The sequence below is a fragment of the Coturnix japonica genome, chromosome 9, assembly GCF_001577835.2.
Source record: "Coturnix japonica isolate 7356 chromosome 9, Coturnix japonica 2.1, whole genome shotgun sequence".
NCBI lineage: Eukaryota > Metazoa > Chordata > Aves > Galliformes > Phasianidae > Coturnix > Coturnix japonica.
Window position 1 is genome coordinate 2476809 of NC_029524.1, and position 18228 is coordinate 2495036.

Consider the following 18228-nt stretch of genomic DNA (forward strand, 5'->3'; position numbering starts at 1 on the left):
TTGGACTGGAAATCAGGACAAGCAGAGGATGTATCATAACTGATTAGAGATCTGCATGCTGCAGGCAGTGAGGAGCCACAAAGGAAAGCATCCCCTGGAAGACTGTTATGGGGCTCTTCATTCTATAATGCAGGAACAAATTATTCTTAACTCAGAGCCATTCAGAACCACAGAACACTGTCTGAAGAGTTCAGAGCTGTAGACAAGGTACTTAACAGCCACTTGAAATCTGCAGTGTTTGGTTGTCACACAGGGCTCTGCACATGGTGTAGAGGCACCTGGTTTGCCATCTGGATGCTCTTCCACTCAAGATCACTTTCCTTGGCAAAATGGTGCTAATTTTTATTGCACCTTAGAATACTTCCTTCTCTGATCTCTTGTTCTAGTGATACTGCAATAGTTTTGGCTCCATGTTTCTCATATATTTAATGAGGGCAGCCGTTCATGGTATGGTCACCTGAATTGCGTGCATCCTTTGTTTAATTAAACAAGAGCATCAGGGCTATAAAACTAAATGGTAACTTGTGCAACTGTCAGAGCTTTCAGAGCTGCTTCTATACCTGTATATCCTGCCAGTCTGAGCCCTTCTGTTCTCCTTGGCTTTGAGAGGCCTTTCTATTAGCAGAACTTGAAAGATGACTCTCACAGTGTGCTCAGCCCCCAGTGTGTCTGTGATACAGGAATACATCATGTGGTGTTGGGGAGGAAATGAGGGATACTTCCATGCTCTGTTTCACATCTGGCACACAGCTCATGGTGCTGCAGCCTGTATGGAGAGATGTGTCCTGTGCCTTGGGTGCTGCTCCAAGGGGGTCCTGTCTGTTCCCTGGATCCTGTCCTGTCCCTCTCTGCTCAAGGCCAAATGCATTAACACAGGATTGCAATATTTCAGGACATTATTTTGGCTATTTGTTTTTAACGTTCCCCTATTCTCTGTCCCTGTTTTGTAATGTTAAAACAAGTTTTTGAATTTCCCTGCAAAACCACATCTTGCAGTCTCCCTGCTAACAAGTGCTCTGATCTTGGAAACTCTTCATTAGGAATGTAACTAAGCCTATGAATTGTTCATGTACCTCTAGCAATCTGTGTATGTAAATAATTGTGTTGCTCTCTCTTTAACTTCATACTAATTCTTATGCCCTAGATCAAAACCAGGCTCTGAGGCTGTGTCTGGGCAGCACTGCTGTTGGGGCCCAGTACGGGGCTATCTCTGCTCTCAGCATCAACAATGACTGCTCCAGGCTCCTGTGTGGCTTTGCAAAAGGACAGGTAATTCCTGTGAGTTGGTGGTTCAGTGCTGTCCTTCTTCAGGCAGTTACTGAGGGGCTGTTTTAGTATAATCCAAGCTAAGTGCACTCAGTATGTAGCTGCTGATTGTTTTTGTGCTGAATATGGAATATCAGTGATGTGCCATCACACGAGTTGGTGGAGAGATCCTCTTGGCAGCAAATGTTTTATACTGAGAACAACTTGCTTGCAGATCACCATGTGGGATCTGGCCAGTGGGAAGCTGCTCCGATCAATAACAGATGCTCACCCCCCAGGAACAGCCATTTTGCACATTAAGGTAACAGATTTTTCTTTTTCTCCAAAGAACCTGCTCATATTCAGTCAGATCATAGAATCACAGAATGGCCTAGGTTGCAAAGGCCCACAGTGCTCATCCAGTTCCAACCCCCTGCTGTGTGCAGGGTCACCAACCAGCAGCCCGGGCTGCCCAGAGCCACATCCAGCCTGGCCTTGAATGCCTGCAGGGATGGGGCATCCACAGCCTCCTTGGGCAACCTGTTCCAGTGCGTCACCACCCTCTGGGTGAAAAACTTCCTCCTAACATCCAACCTCATAAAAGTGGAGGCACTGTTGCAAAGGATAACAGGATGTCCAAGGTGCATCCTGAGACAGCCTTCTACTGGGGCAGCAATGTCCAAGGTGTTACTTAGAGCAACGCCAGCTCTGCTCACTGGGGTTGGAAGTATGGGGAAGAACTGCTCCTGTTCATTCTGCTTTCGTGGTCAGCCCTACACATTCAGTCTGACAAAACAGGGATTAATCAGACACGCATTTTTGTGCAGCTAGAACTAAAAATGGGGAGAGGTGTTGACTTCTCATAAATGCATTCTAATAGAGGGGACTCCTCATGAAGGCTATTAGCATAATATATTAGCATAATAACTTCACAGAACAGGAGTAGTAATGATCTCTGTAGGTTTACGTGCTGAAATATGTGTATCTCCTGGTCGGATCTCGGTGTTTCACCTTGCTGAGACATCTCAGGTCTGCTGAGTACCACACACAGTACTAGAGCAGCATGTCTGGTGGAGCACCATGGCCAAGGATGGCTTCTTACATACTGCTTGGCCTCACCTGGCTTACCAGAAACGTTTTGTTGGCATGAAGTGCCTCTATACTGCTGCATCTGAAACACTTCCATCTCAGGCAACTTTGTCCCATGCATAAAAATGCATTCTCATGGCTCCCTTTTCTTGCTCATAATCTAATGGCAATACTACTGTTGAGGAGTACCACTGTTGAAAGGGCATTGCTGGCAGACATAGCACTCAGAAGCAAATGCATTGTGAATAATGTTGTGGCATGAATTTTTCCCATTATTTATTGTTCGGTGGCTTATTTGTTAATGCCAAATCTAACTTGATTATCTGCTTAGTTTACAGATGACCCGACACTCGCAATTTGCAATGACAGCGGAGGCTCCGTATTTGAACTCTCATTCAAGTAAGACAGCTCTTACCTGACAGGAAGTGGCAATGCAGGCAGCTAGTTCTGGGTCAAAACTTCCAAAACCTAAGCAAAAATAGCACTAGAACCAGTGAAACTATTGTCTGATTATTGAAGGTGCAGTTCAGGTCTGTAGTATAATTTTAGTTGAAGCAAGGCTGGTTAATAGTCAAATAATGTCTTAAGTTATCAATGTTTTTATTTATGTATTGCCCAGGATTTTGGCATTTTGGATTGACTCTTGGAAGTTGTCATATAAGTGCTGCCTTGGTTTTAGTGAGAGATGCCTTTCAGTAACTCATTCTCCTCTTGGTGTCCTGAAGAGGATGTGGGAAAGGAGCAAGGATTGGGCTTCAGACTCTGGGGAACCTGATGGTGTGCTGTTAAATAAGACCCTAAGGCTTCTTGTCTATACCCAGGCAGCTGTTTGAAACTGCTTCCAGCAGCATTCCAAATTCATCCCTGGAGCTTTTTGAAACAGTGTTTATGAAGGATTGTGCATAAGATATCATGAAATTGCTAGGCTGATCTCCTCTTGATAACTGTCCATTTTTCTGCATTGCAGGAGGGTTATGGGAGTGAGAACGTGTGAATCTCGATGCCTCTTCAGTGGCTCCAAGGGGGAGGTGTGTTGTATTGAACCATTACATGCAAAGGTTGAACTAAGAGACCACCCTATCACCCAGTATTCACTGCTGGCCATGGCCTCCCTAACAAAGGTAACTCACTTCAGGCAAAAGGTTTTATGTGAGAAGCCACAGAGAAACTTTTGGTACATCCTCCTATGTTTTATTTTGCCTTTTTCTTTCTTTGAAGATACTGGTTATTGGCCTGAAGCCATCTTTGAAAGTGTGGATGACCTTTCCCTATGGTCGTGTAAGTTACAAAGCTAAATGCTTGCATTTTTGTGTTACCAACAGTAGTTTCTTGTAGTGAAAGGGGTGAGACCAGGGCTAGGAGTTGATTTTACCAGCACGCATTAAACTCTACATTGTGAAACTGCAGTCCTAATGTGTTGGTCTGCTGGGTGTAGATTGTGGGCAGAGAGCTGAATCTCTGGAAGTTGAAGATTCTGGCTTTCTCCCAAAAGCAGGAAGGGGAGCTCAGGAGCTGCTCAGCTTCTTGTCTTCTCTACTGTGGCCTGGAAGCCTTGACTGGTGGGATGCTGACCTGTTGTCTCTAAATCACATGTGCAGACCAATGAACACAACCATCTCAGCTTTCAGCACACTAAGGCATTGCTTTGTGGCCTGTGTGCACACCTGGCAAAGTCAGCGAGCAGCAGCTGATAAACATCACATATCCTGCTGCCAAGGGGCTGCCTTGCATACAGTCTGTGCTTTTTGTCTCTCAGATGGACCCTTCGAGTGTCCCCCTTCTGGCATGGCACTTTGTGGCTGTGCAGAACTCGGTGAACCCCATGCTTGCGTTTTGTAGAGGCGATGTTGTTCATTTTCTTCTGGTAAGTTTGAGTGTTTTGTACTGTGTTTCAGTTAATCACTTCTTTTTCAGTTGACTGAACCTCTGGCTCTTGGAATTCTAGTGTTAAGTGCATGCTAAGGATGTCTGCGGCCTACAACAGGCTTGGGAAGGCAAGCTGTTAATTGCACTTCAGCAAGCAGTGGTGTCCTTCCTTGAGCTGCTTCCTTCCAGCAGCAATTGTATGTGCAGATTTCTTTTTACTTTTGAAGGTTTCATGTCAGAATTCAGCATGCAAACAGTGCTCAGGCTTCAGGAAATGGAGTAGTTTGGCTTTGGAGTGCTGGGATGTTTAAGGAGCTGTTATAGCATGCAACTTCTGCAGCACAAACGAGCAATTGGCATTTAATCCAGCAGAGGGCATGCGTTCTTCTGCTTCCTTCCAAGAGCCAGTCCTCAGACCTCTCCTGTTTCCTTACATACATGAAAGATTCAGAAGTGGGACACAGCACTCTGATTCAGAACAGTGTGTGCTGTTACTGCGTGCTCAGCCTGCACTCCTGGAGCTGGTGTGATGCATTTGGGAACTGAGAGGCTGAGCTGAAGGATGTGTTTCTAAGTCTTGTCTGAATTCTCTTTCAGGTAAAGAGGGATGATACTGGTGCAATACATGTCACTAAGCAAAAGCAGCTCCATCTTCACTATGACCTCATCAACTTCACTGTAAGTTTCAATACTATTTTTTACACCAATTTTGTTGTAATTGAACTCAGGATCCCTTAGTTGTATGTACCACATGTATGGACTGTACTTATCTGGAGTTCAGTAATGAAGAATGTCTTTAAGCTTGGGATTCGTTAGAAAACTAGCCCAAATGAAACAGCAAGTAGCAATTAAGGGGTAGAAAGCGAACAAACAAAAGAGTAGTTTAATGTAGACAAAATACTTCCTTTTCTGGGGAAGAGGGCAGCCTTGTTAAGGAAATATTTAAGAGCCAAAGAGAATTTGGCAAGCAGTATTTTTATTCCTTGCTTAAGAATGCAAACTTCTCTGTTATTAGCTCAGTAGAATCCTAGTGCTTTTATAAATGGATGCTTCCTAACGGTCCATAATTGTTTGATTTCAACATCAAAAATCCCAGCTCCAAAACACAATTTACAGAATAGAGAGAATAAGGCATGAAAGGCCAGAATACCAAGACAGGCCTCCAAATCAGCTAGAATTTTCTAGAAATTAATGAGATTTAGCTTTGAAATGAGGAAGGAGTTTTTTTTCATTGTGTGAATGGTGAGGCACTGGAGCTGGTTGTCCAGGGAAGCTGTAGGCGCCCCAGCCCTGGAAGCGTGGAAGTGTTTGAGACCAGATTGGCCTTGAATTGATAAGAAACTTGTCACTGCCCTCTGTGTAACACACTGGAACAGGAGTCTGTGGATTCCCCATCCCTGGAGGCACTGAAGGCCAAGCTGGCTGTGGCTCTGGGCAGCCTGGGCTGCTGGTTGGTGACCCTGCACATAGCAGAGGATTGGAACTGGATGAGCACTGTGGGCCTTTTCAATCCAGGCCATTCTATGGACAAATGTTCTCAAGTGCTTAAAAAAATGGGAGGGCTTTTTGCAGGGCTTTGGTCCTGAAAGTAGAAGTTTAAGAATATGGGCGATAGGCTTTGACTTAAACTTGGATGTACTGCATCTTTTTTTAATGCCTCTTGATGCTGTATTTAACTCCCAAGGCATCTGAGAACGGGTGTTGTAGTAGTCCTATTTTTGAGGCTTTTGGATGGAAAGCGTGCTAGAGCATAAATAGTGAAGGAGCAGAGCTCTGTTGGGTTGCCATTTGTCTCTAGGTGATTTCTTTGAAGAGATGTCACTGTAGTTTTTCTCAGTATAAAAGCTGATATGCTCTGGAGGGAAACTCCCCATTGTTACCTTTGGAGTTATGCATGGTTGCTGTTTTGTAGTAATCGTGTATATTGCTGAAGTTGCTAATGATTCTAGTCATTCTGGTGTAGATACTTGGGGCTATGCCCAGAACTGGTTTAGTTACTCTAACAATGTGTGTGTTGCTGAAATCTGCAGTTTGTTGCCTTTTTCAGTGGATAAACTCCCGTACAGCAGTGCTTCTGGACAGCGTGGAGAAGCTGCATGTCATAGATCGTCAGACACAGGAGGAGCTGGAGACCATAGAGATTCCAGAAGTTCAGCTGGTCTACAACAGCAGCCACTTCAAGTCCCTGGCTACGGGAGGCAACGTTAGTGAGGCGCTGGTGGGTGCTGATGACCTACTTGTGTTTGCTGACTCTGTTTCAGATATGCCCTAAGTGAGAGAAAGTGGAGATCTGGAAAGAGGGCTTTGTGAAACATCTAAAAAACCACATGTGGTGTTGATTTAGCCAGCTAACAGCGACTGCCATTAAAGCCCGAGATGTGGCTTTAAAAAATGATGGACCCAAGTAAATTTTTCTTGTTAACAGTCCTCCGCAGTGCTTTAAGCTGCATTCACAGCAGAAGGCCATGATATAACAGCTTGCTCACTTATTATTGCCCAGTAATCTATGTTGTTCTCTCCCAGTCCTCATTATGTTATTTTAATTACAATGTTCAAGTATATGGGTGTTTCTTGGAACAGTTTACAAAAACAAAAGGCAGTCTGACTTGCATGGCATTTTTCTCCCTGCAGGCATTGGTTGGAGAGAAAGCTTGTTATCAGTCCATCAGCAGCTGTGGTGGCCAGATCTTTTACCTGGGAACTAAGGTAAGTGTGGGGAGTTTCTAATGGGAATAAGTAATGTTGACTTCTGTTATTTTTATACTTCCATCGTTGGCTTAAAGAATGTGCAACAATTTGATCTTAGCCAAGCTATGAGATAAATAATGATGTGATATTTTTGCAGCATCTTGGTTTATGCCATTTCAAAGTAGAGTCAGTGTGGCTTTCTCTGTCCTGAACTTCAATTTCTATTTCCTAGACACATTAATGAGTAAATAGAAGAAAATAAGAGGGTAGGGAAAGTTAGACTCCATTGGATGGAGTTGATAGAAGGATTATCCTGGTTGTTTTTCCTGCCCTGCAGTGCAAGCAATCTATGGAAAAGCAGAGAGAGGTGTGTTACAGAATGCTATATGGAAATCTGAGAGTTGCTTTACTTCTCTGTCTATACCAGCCTTCTCTGTGGGGTTTGTGGGATGCATGAACAACTGTAAGTAAATAAATAACATGTTTGGTTTTTGTTTTCCTTTTTTCCTTTTCTAGTCAGTTCATGTCATGACATTGAGGAGCTGGAGAGAGGTAAGTTGAAAGGAAAACTGTACAACTTGGTAGGTTTGAATTGCTTAAATATAGCCTAGGAGGGAGTGAACTATAGAGCTATAGCATTTATGAAGCTTGTTCTGAGCACTGTGTTCAGGAGCCCTAATTGCTACACAAAGCCAGCACTGTAGGTATTCTGCTTTCCACAGTGGGATGCTATGGGGCTGCTACTTTGCATGAGCTTGCAGGCTGAATAGAATCCTTGTTTTCCCAATTGAGGCATACAGTGCCTTGTGAGGCTTCAGCTGCTGTTAGCTGGGCAGAGTTGCCGTTCTGTAAACCTCCTATCAGCCAAATAGGATACAGGAATGGAAGGAAATCTGGTCCCCTGTATTTTGTCTTCAGCTACTGCAGGATCTACATCATCAAACTTATCAAAGTCTGCCTAGGAAATTCACTGGATTTTTGGACCCTTGTTTCTGTTGCTAGAAGCTGTTTTGGATTATCATTTCTCTGGCAGCTGAAACCCTATTAATTTTCAGATTAAAGCTCTTAGTCAGTTGTTTATATCTCATGTTACTTTGCTGTTTTTTTCAATTGAGGTAAAAAGAGCAATTTTTTCCTGTTCTGGTTCATCACTTCACAGTATGGCTATTCAGAGTGTGCACATTGTCCATTAGACTTTGTTTTGCAAGGTTAAGCACGTCTTTCGTCACCCTCCTATTCCTTTCTTTTTCATCATCACTGTTCTGTGCACATCCTCTGCCCTTAGTTTCTTGTCCCACATGACTCTGGGTAGGATCTCACAGTCCCATGCACAATGGCTTCTGTTCTTCTCAGTCTCACAGATAGGTTAGGCCTTGTGCCTCCTTGGCTTGCATTTGCAGGGTTGTTTTGGCTGTATAATATCAGTGGCTTGTAGTGCTTCTGAGATTCATCAGTACCTGACAGCCAGACTCTGACTTCTGCTGTAGACTGCTTGTGCCATTGGATTGCATTGTACTTCTCTCACCTGGCTTCAGGGATTATCTTATTGCTTTTTGTATTTGTGGTCTGCTATCCACCTTAAATGTTGGTCATTAGCAAACTTCATTAGTAAATTCTACTTGTGCCAAGTTAGTTTACCAACTCATTATGTGAAAGGGGCCTATGAAGTATGAATGGTTTATCTCTGTTATGGTACAGTTGCTGCCTTTGGTTATCAAGATCACTATTCTAGTCTTCCCTCCAGCCATTCACTACCACCTCTGCCAATGAGAAGTCTTGCTTTCAGCCCTGATTTCATGTACGAGCTTTCTTAGAGTTCCAAAATCAATCCCAACATACATGCTCTGAGTCAGACTCATTCTAAATTACCATGTGGTTTCTATAGTACTGGAGGCCTCTTTGTTGTAGGGGATTTACTTGAGAGTTGTTGTGGAGTAAGTGAGGTATTGGGGTGTGAAGGTGAGAGTTACTTCTTGATGTGGATTTCTTTGCCCTTTTCAGCTGTGCAGCAGAAAATGTACATCTGAGATAATGTTATTTGAGATGCTGCCCTTTACTGCAGCATGTAGTCAGCTTCAGATGTTTCCTAGCCCCGTGCTGTCAGCAATCATGACCTGCTACTAGTTTTTAAGAAGGAGAGACAATGTTTTGTTTTTTTTTTTTATAACACTAAGTTCTATTATTACTTTTTATTCTAGAGAATTGATCACCTTCTGAAACAGGAGCGTCTCACCGATGCCCTGGCTCTCGCTTGGTCCTTTTATGAAGGGAAAGCAAAGGCTGTAGTAGGTAAGTTTTTGTTTGTTTGAATATTTCTGACTGAAGCCACCAGGGAAAGTTTCAAATCTATGCATGTACTGGTGCTGGCATTGCTGTTCCAGAATAAAGTGTTGGATGGTAATTGAAGGAGAGAAATGAGGATACATTGCTTTGGGTTTGACAGAAACTACGCCATTAATATGGGTCAGTTTGGCTTCCTTAGAGTCAGAGAGCTTTAGGAGACACCTTTGTTCAACTGAAAATCAGACATAATCTGTGCTGTGACTCCTATCTGTTGTTACCTTTGTGTGAAGGAAATGGATCCAGGTGTTGAATAATCAGTCAGCAAAACATTTCTGATGCTCATGTGTGACCTGTGGGTGATCTTTAGGGTGATGCTCTCTCAGCTCTGTTATGCAGGTACTCTTTATTGAGACCTCCTCTGTCTGCACAACAGACCGAAAGTACTGTTGGGTCTCGGTGCTGTGTTTCCTATAAAGGCCAATGCTTTGTGAGCACCTGTCTCATTGTGAGAAACAAGTTCATTGTGTCAAAAGCTGGGATTGGGCAAACTGAATTGTCAGCAAGTAACTTACAGTAGTTTTGACAGAGGATTCTTAAAGATAAGATCCTCCTGCTGTGAAATTGCTAGCATATGAAGATGTATCTTCTTTGAATGCATGGCAAAATGTAATTAAGCAAATTATTTTGAATTCTGGAAAATTATTATTGTCTTCTAAGTTGGCATTTAAGATTTGTTTGTCCTTACAGTGTGCTCCTTCACATCAGTGCAACCTCCAGCCATTGGCCTGCTATGCACTCAGTGTCAGTTTACTGTTAATTATTCTCTAAATGTTAAACTAGTTTTCTTCTGTCAGACAGCACTCAGATCTGGTCTTGTCATTCCTATGCTGGAGCAATCTTTAAATTAAAAGAATGAGATCCTAAGAAAAGTGGTGGGCAGAAAACAGATAATACTCTGCATCTAGATATTCTGACTTCTGTATCTCAAGCCGTGGTATTTATGGTGCACTTCAGTGCTTTCTTTTTTTCCTAACCCCTTCATTCTTTCCAGGCTTGTCTGGGGACACAAACAAGAGGAAAGCAGTCATTGCAGACAGAGTGAGTCACTGATCTCTTCCTAACTAGATTTTCATGTGCACTTATGTGATGTTAATTGTGTTCCTGGAAAGAGCAGCATCTCTTCACTGGAAGTTATTCCACTTAACTCTTGACAGTGTATACATGCCTGACTTGCTATGACTGCAAGCAGAATTTTAGAAGAGGTGTGGCAATACCTTTTGGGTAAAGGTGGGGATAAAATCTGCAACATTAGGAAAGGAAATTGTGACACCACCTCACCTCAGCTTTGAGATCTCAAAATTCAGTCTCTGTTCCCTTTACTGGGGACAGAACCCCCTTTTTTGGAGGTAATTGCAGTGTTTCCTGCTGTCTGGTTGTTGGCAATTCATCAGCATGTAACTTTCTGACTCCCTGGTTAGAAATGTTGATCATATGTACATGGAATAAATATTAAACTGATTATGGTTTCAGTGTCACAAGATTGTGTTTCTGGAAAGGGTGTTTAAAATATGTAATCATTGCAGTAATTATTCATCTGCCATGCAGCCAACCCCCTAATCAGGCTATTAAATGTGCTACCAAGCCAGCCTCTAGTGTAGGATGGGAATGAATTTTCTTGTTTCTTGTAATCCAGATGGTTGAGATCCTTCTCCATTATGCTGATCGGACTTTGAAGAAATGCCCTGACCAAGGAAAAATCCAGGTTATGGAGCAACACTTTCAGGTATGTTGCTGCAGAGGACTCTCTTGGATAGATCTTTGGAAATCCTTAATCAGAATCATCATAGAATCACAGAATAGCCTGGGTTGCAAAGGCCCACAGTGCTCATCCAGTTCCAACCCTCTGCTGTGTGCAGGGTCACCAACCAGCAGCCCAGGCTGCCCAGAGCCACATCCAGCCTGGCCTTGAATGCCTGCAGGGATGGGGCATCCACAGCCTCCTTGGGCAACCTGCTCCAGTGCGTCACCACCCTCTGGGTGAAAAACTTCCTGCTAAGATCCAACCTAAACCTCCCGTCTCCATTTAAAACCATTCCACCTTGTCCTGTCTACCTATGTCCTGTGTAACAGCCATGATCTGTTGGGGAATTCTTGTGTGATCGGTGGGAAAGTGGCAGGTCCATGTGCGACTGTGTTTGCCAGCAAACTCTGACTGGTGGAAAAGCTGTGACTGTGCCACTGTATTGTCCAGGTTTCATTTTGTGCTGTGCAGGATGCACTGTTCAGCAGGACCTTTGCCAGTCACCACAGCTTTTCTTGTTCCTTCCCCAGGATGTGGTGCCTGTCATAGTTGATTACTGCCTCCTGCTCCAGCGCACGTAAGTCTGAGTTTATAAGTCTGTGTCCCATAGCAGACCATCACCCCATGCAGCTCTGAGTGCTGTCTACCATAGTGTCACATTGTCCAGAGGAGTCATTTAATGACATGATATAGAACATCACAGTTTAGAGGCAGCTTTAAAGACTGATGCTGAGGTTAGTGCATTCAGTACCCAAAAGCTCCTCTTAAGTTTTCACTGATGTGCTGAGGAAGAAAAATGTGGTTCATATTTTCCCCCACTCTTAACAGAATTTTCACCCTCTGTTGGAGATTGTTAAATTTTGGTGTTGTCGTCATTTCTCCTCCAACAGCTGCTTTTTCTGTTGCAACACACATGGATTAATTTGCTCTGTGTAGCTGCCTCTGACTCACATCTGTATGGGAGGTGAATGGGGCATCTAGCTGCTGTGCTGAAGAAATAGCATTTAATTTGGAGTTCTCAGATAGTAGATAAGTAGGAATATTAATCTTATTGGATAACTAAACGTATCTTTTATTTTGTAGGGATCTGTTGTTTAACCAGATCTATGATAAGATGAGTGAGAATTCTGTAGCCAAGGGAATCTTCCTGGAGTGCTTGGAGCCCTATATCTTAGGTGATAAGCTGGTGGGAATCACAGCTCAAGTGATGAAAGACTTGCTCCTTCACTTCCAAGACAAGAACAGGCTGGAAAATATGGAAGCCTGCATTGTGCATATGGATATCACCAGCCTGGACATACAGCAGGTGGGTCTTCCATTCTGAACACTGCACTGTGATCCTCTGAATAAATGACAGCATCCCCTTGCCACTGATGCAGACTTCAGTACAGTGTAGCTTGTGGAAGGCAGGGAGTCGCCTTTCAATGGACAAAAATTATGTAGTCCAAACCAATGATGCCATTTGGCCACTAGTTTGTAAGAGGGCTCTGCTCTGTGTCTTTGCAGGTGGTCCTTCTGTGCTGGGAAAACCATCTCTATGATGCCATGATCTATGTCTACAACAGTGGGATGAATGACTTCATCAGTCCTATGGAGGTAGGAGAGATGCTCATTGCAGCCATTTGTTTGTTTGCTGAGCTTGCAATCTGTGTGAGAAATGGCATTTTAGATTAATACATAATCTTCTCATGCAATATATAGGTTCTGTTCTTTTTCATTCTGACGGAGAAATCATACATGATATATGCAGTTATTTGACTAAATGCATTTAAAAAGTGATTTGTAGTTACACTGCTTTGGTGCACACATTTTTCTTTGACAGTGTATCTGAGGTGGCAATGCTCTGCAAACATAGAGTGAGAAATTTGTGTTGATTTAGGGGAAAAAAAGTCAGAAGTGAATACCATGATGAATTAAGGAGGTTGCATTGCAGAGCTATCTGTAAGCAGCTCTGTTGCCAGTTTTGAGCCTGGCCTATGTGGCATGATGTGCTCAAAAACCATCAACTTCCTGCTCGATGGGAATAACGGCAGTGCAGGTGTGAGGGGTTCTGTGATCATCTCCTGCTTTTCTCTTTCATCCTCTGCTGATACAGTAGTGTATGTTAATGCATAGTTAAGAGCAGTGGAAATGAAGAGTGAAGTTCTTTATGAACAAAGCTCAGAAAAAATTGTGTTTTTGAAGCAGGGTTTGTTCTTAGCTCTTGGGTAAGTAAACACAGGGCTCAGTATAGTGCTGTAACAGAAAGCTCTGTTGGTGCTGCTCATCATGAAGATGTGTCTGATGTACCAATTGCTCTGGAAGCCCACAGATAAAATGTCAAGATATTTCACTGTGGAAGCACTGCTGCAGTTTCCTTAATAGTGCTAAAATCAAGAGTTTGATGCACCTGTGTTTGAAAACCTCAAACTGCTCAATTTATAGGAGTTGTCCTATTTTCATTTCCCAGGAAGAAAGCTCTTTAGATAGTCGTGGTTTTAAAAAGACTTTGTGGAAACTTTAGCACTAGCTGTATAATTACAAATAACTTCATTTCAAGAGCCAAGAATTCAGATTAAGCCTCACTCAGTGTTCCCAAACTGGAGGCTCTGATGAGTAGCCTGGAGGTTTGTATAATCTCTGGTGGCAGACAGCTGAGGAACACTAAATATCCTGGTCTGGTATGATTTGAATATTACTTCTGAGACCACTGAAGTTGTGTTTTATTGAAGTGTGGCCTTTTGTTTAAGGTTAGATCTGATTGGCTTAAGGGTGTTTTTGCCATAACATCAGTTGGGAAAGACATCTTCTGCCATGTCTTGGTGTCCTCTGTTCTTGTTAATTAGAAGACATGGTGAGAAAACAGCTTCTCTGGGGAAGGTGTTCCAGTGATCTCTGCTTTGAAATGAAGTGGAATCTTTGCTCCGAGCCTTTCCAGCTGCCTGAACACTGCTCTTGTTCTTGTCTTTTGAACAGAAGCTGTTCAAAGTCATTGCTCCTCCACTGAATGCTGGGAAGTCTCTCACAGGTACAGTATTATTGCCTCTGAAAGAGTTTCTAGATCTGGGGTTGGATGTGTCAGACATCACTGGTCACTTGCATACGCTCCCTATTAGGGTCTTTGAGAAGAGAAAAGTGCTCTAGTACTGCTTAGTGTCTGTAAAGCTGCTTTACTTACAGCGTGTACAATTGTGTGCATGTCAAATGAGATATTTTGTTAATAGCTGGGGAAAAAACAGTTGCATCTCTGTATCTTCTGAAGAAAAGGTGACAAGTGATTTTTGTTTTGTAGATGAGCAGGTGGTAATGGGCAACAAGCTGCTCGTGTATATAAGGTAAGCCCATTTAGAAAGAATGTGTGCTGTTGCCTAGTGGCACCAGATTTTAAGTCATTATAGTTGCAAAATTTTATGCTGTGTTGTGTTTCAGAATTTGAGGGATTTTGTAAAATACCAATGACTACTTGCTATGGTTGATTTAGTTGCTATGGCTTGTGGCACATCACAGAACCATGGAATATCCCAAGTCGGTTGGGACCCACAAGGGTCACTAAGTCCAACACCAGGCAGGAGCCAGAATCCAAGCCCTGTGTATAAGGGTGCTATCCAAACACTTGAACTCCATCAGCTCAGTACTGCCCTGGGGAGCCTGTGCCACATCCATCACCATCAAGTGCAGAACCTTTTCCTATCCCCCAGCCTTACTTTGCCCTGATGTAGCTCCATGCCACCCATTTGGGTCCTATCATATGAGGGGATAGATGGGGAGAAGTTGAATACTTGGATCTGGTAAGACAAGGCCATGGCTTTGTCTTTAGAATTTGGTTTCTCCTTCATCTGTGTGTGACAGCATTCATTAGCAAGGAGTCAGAAGCCTGAGAAGCTGTTTTTGATCCCTTTGGGATAGCTGTGCTTACTGTATTGCTTGTGATTTGCTGGAGGTCATTCTGAGATGACCCGGTAGTGATTAACAAGTGAGTTCCCCTTTCTGGAATCTATCCAAGATCATGAACTTTTGATTCTGTATTATTGCTGCATCAAAAAATGCAAGAGAGATGGCTTTCTTTGGTGGGAAATCCAGAGATATCACTGTTGTGCTCCTGCTGTGGAATGGCAGACTTTGGATACAAATTCATGCAGCCAATTGACTTATTGTGTATCAGCAACAATCCTGTCTGCAACACTTGCTCCCATGATACACAAAATGCATTTAAGAACATTCTGAAAACTGCATCAGAAAATAAAGTGTTTTCTTCAATCTGTTTAATGTTAAGAGTTAATTTAAAAACAAACAACCAAAAAACCTACACAAACCTTTCCCTTCATTACCTATAGCTGCTGCTTGGCAGGCCGTGCGTATCCATTGGGTGATATTCCTGAAGATCTGGTACCTCTGGTTAAAAATCAGGTGAGTGACCTGACACTCCATCACGTGAGAGTTTAGAAGAGAAAGCATGTGTCTTATTTCATGAGTTTCTGATTGAAAGCAATTATTAATCTGATGTTTGATAATGGGTTCGTCACAGAGAGTAGCTAGCTGGAATCACAGTTAATTTGTACCAAAAGTATGACAAGATGTGCAGGTTGCATGCTGTGAAAGTTGGCATGGTGACTGCCAAGTAAATCCTCTTTCCTTATTTCCATCAGAACCTTCAAGCCAGCTATTTCTTTTTCTTTAAGCTGTGTCTGAATCTTGGCCCAGGGCAAAGCTTAAGTCCTTTGGAGACATCCCCAAGATGTCTTTGATCACCATTTTGTGCTCATAAGAATATCTTTCCTTAATTCCTGGTTAATTTTGCTACTAAAATAGTTTTCTTTTTGGCACATAGTATCTCAGTGTAGTTTCAGGGCTTTAAGAAGAGGTAGTGCTTGCTTTTTGGCACTTCCTTTTTTCAGCACAGTGGAACAGGTAGATGCTTTTGTTGCTACATTAGGGCTTGTAGCTGTATATGTGGCAGCTCTGGGTTGTTGCAAACCCATTTCTCACAGTATGCCAGCCAGGCTGCTTCCTTTTGTCAATCAAGCACTGGGCTGTTGCCTTCTCCCATCACCTTATCATGCATGCTCTCTAGACCTGGCACAGCAATGACTGTAGCTCGAGGTCTGAGAAGCAGAAGCATAACCAGCAGCAGTAGCACTGTGGAGGAGCCATCAGTGTCTCCTTATTGTGATCTCCGATAATGTTCCTAAGGGTCTGACTTAAGTAACATCTTCTGTCTCAGCTCTTAATCCCAGCACTTGAGCACAACAGTGGACTCCTAATGTATTTTAAAGCTTAAGTGGTGATGCTTTCCAATGTGTTTGCAATGTCACTTACCTGAAATCCATAGGAAACCTGCTGTGTTTGAATATTCATTGCAGATCTTTGAGTTTCTCATCCGGTTGCATTCAACAGAGGGATCTGTGGATGAGGAGGTCTACCCTCACATTCGTACCTTGCTGCACTTTGACACTCGGGAATTCCTTAATGTTCTTGCTTTGGTAAGAGACCACTGATTTCTTCCAGGAGAACAGTGCAGCACTTGTTCTTTCATTATCTGTGTTGTGGTTGCATGATCCGTAAGGTTCTGTTAAATAGAAGCTTGTGTTTTAGCTAAACCAGGAGTTACTGGCTTGATACAGAAACAGTTTTGATGTGTGCTCTGTAAGGTAACAGAGGAGTTCATAATAATTGTAATAGTCATCATAGATTCATAACAGTCATAATGATCATGTGATGCACTCTATAGTGAGCACTCTGGAAGCAGAGACCATCTAAATGAGTAAATAGGCCATAAACAGGAGTAAAGTAGTTGTAAATTCCTTTGTAGCACTGACATCTTTCTCCATTTTCAAAGGTTTGGCTTTCTGTCCTAAGTTTCTTGAATCTCCTTTCTCTATCTGGGCCTGTTAGTTTGATTAGGTGTGTAAGAACTGTTGTAGCAGTTACAGAAAAGCAAGCTGTGTCTTGGAACCTGCTGCTAGGTAATATGCACATGATATAAGTGCTTTTATAAGACATTAAAAGCATTGTCGGCTTTGCAATGTGGCTGCTGCTTCATGATGGCTTACATTTCTGGGGCTGGCAGCGTTCCTAAGATGGTGTCGGTGTTTTTCACCTCATGCAGACTTTTGAAGACTTTAAGAATGACAAGCAGGCTGTGGAATATCAACAGCGCATTGTGGACATCCTTCTGAAAGTGAGTGTGCCTAAAAATTAACCTGTGCTTACATCTGACTGATTATATATAACTGCAGTAAAGCCTGTAACATAGATGAGGGCTTTTCAGTCCCACACTGGGTGACACCACTAAGGAAGTGGGCTTGGATTCGCCGTGGCCAAGGCTTGTTGGTTGTGTGTTTCAGAGTGAAGCTATATGACATTAAAAGAGACAGAGTGGGCTCCATCCTATCTGTGGTTATGCCTGGGTTGTGTTTTGTTGTTAGGATCCTTCTTTCTGCACTGTTCAGTTAATTTATTTCTGCTTCTCATTTGATTCCGCTCCCTCCTTCTATCAGAGCAGAAGAGCTGTCCCAGGAACCTTGTGCTTGGCAGGATGCCACTGCTCTTCTGATGAAACCCTGCTCCCATGTCTGCGCGTGCTGTGTTTGGGATGTAACATGCTCAGAATGACAGGCCTATCTTTAGGAGATGGGAGAGAAGGGGAATGTCAGAGTTATCAGGCTGGTAGTGTAGAAATCACTTGTCATCTGCAGACTGTGTTCCTTAACAATGTTCTCATTAAAAGCTATTGCTGCCAAATGCCATTTGGTTTCCCCTTCATAGCTGTCAGCATTAATAATGAGTAACTCCACTTGGAAGCTGTTTATGTATAAACATATCATAAGCAGTGTTTCCCTGTCACTGTCATCATTGATAGATGGAAGCAAGGGCAGCAGTGAGTGAATCGAGTGACAGAGCTGCGTTGGGTGACCTGAGAAATGCTTCTGTGGGGGACCTGCAGTGAGCCCTGCTGAGTTGGATGCTGCTTTTGAGATGTTAGTTCTGTGCTGCGTTAGCCCGTGTGTTGGTAGCTGCTGTCAGCAGGAGGTGGCACACTGCAGCTGTGTTCTGGACTTACTGTGGGATGTGTTCCTGCAGCACGATGCAGGCTGTGAGAAATTGTAAGTGCTCTGTGCTGCTGAGCACATCACAAATGGGTTCTGTCCTCCTGCAAAAGAGCCCAGCACAGCTTCCTGGGAGGCAAATGAAGGCAGCTGCTGAGAAGTGCTGCCGGATGAGATGCACCTGTAGACAAACGCCATGGTGTTACAAGAACTCTGCCTCCCTTTGTCTGG

General features: G+C 43.2%; 1 protein-coding gene across 1 annotated transcript in view; it reads left to right on the forward strand.

The window, feature by feature from the left end:
* VPS8 (VPS8 subunit of CORVET complex) overlaps window positions 1-18228 on the forward strand; it is a 58047-nt gene that overhangs the window by 7571 nt on the left and 32248 nt on the right. The window contains exons 7-27 of the mRNA XM_015870968.2: window positions 1145-1269; window positions 1481-1567; window positions 2666-2733; window positions 3302-3455; window positions 3553-3612; window positions 4091-4198; window positions 4798-4878; window positions 6248-6418; window positions 6832-6906; window positions 7405-7440; window positions 9087-9177; window positions 10223-10269; window positions 10865-10954; window positions 11503-11549; window positions 12056-12278; window positions 12479-12568; window positions 13928-13979; window positions 14244-14286; window positions 15286-15358; window positions 16312-16431; window positions 17058-17129. Of these exons, the coding sequence (XP_015726454.1) occupies window positions 1145-1269; window positions 1481-1567; window positions 2666-2733; window positions 3302-3455; window positions 3553-3612; window positions 4091-4198; window positions 4798-4878; window positions 6248-6418; window positions 6832-6906; window positions 7405-7440; window positions 9087-9177; window positions 10223-10269; window positions 10865-10954; window positions 11503-11549; window positions 12056-12278; window positions 12479-12568; window positions 13928-13979; window positions 14244-14286; window positions 15286-15358; window positions 16312-16431; window positions 17058-17129 (1913 nt within the window). The remainder of the gene's footprint in view (window positions 1-1144; window positions 1270-1480; window positions 1568-2665; window positions 2734-3301; window positions 3456-3552; window positions 3613-4090; window positions 4199-4797; window positions 4879-6247; window positions 6419-6831; window positions 6907-7404; window positions 7441-9086; window positions 9178-10222; window positions 10270-10864; window positions 10955-11502; window positions 11550-12055; window positions 12279-12478; window positions 12569-13927; window positions 13980-14243; window positions 14287-15285; window positions 15359-16311; window positions 16432-17057; window positions 17130-18228) is intronic.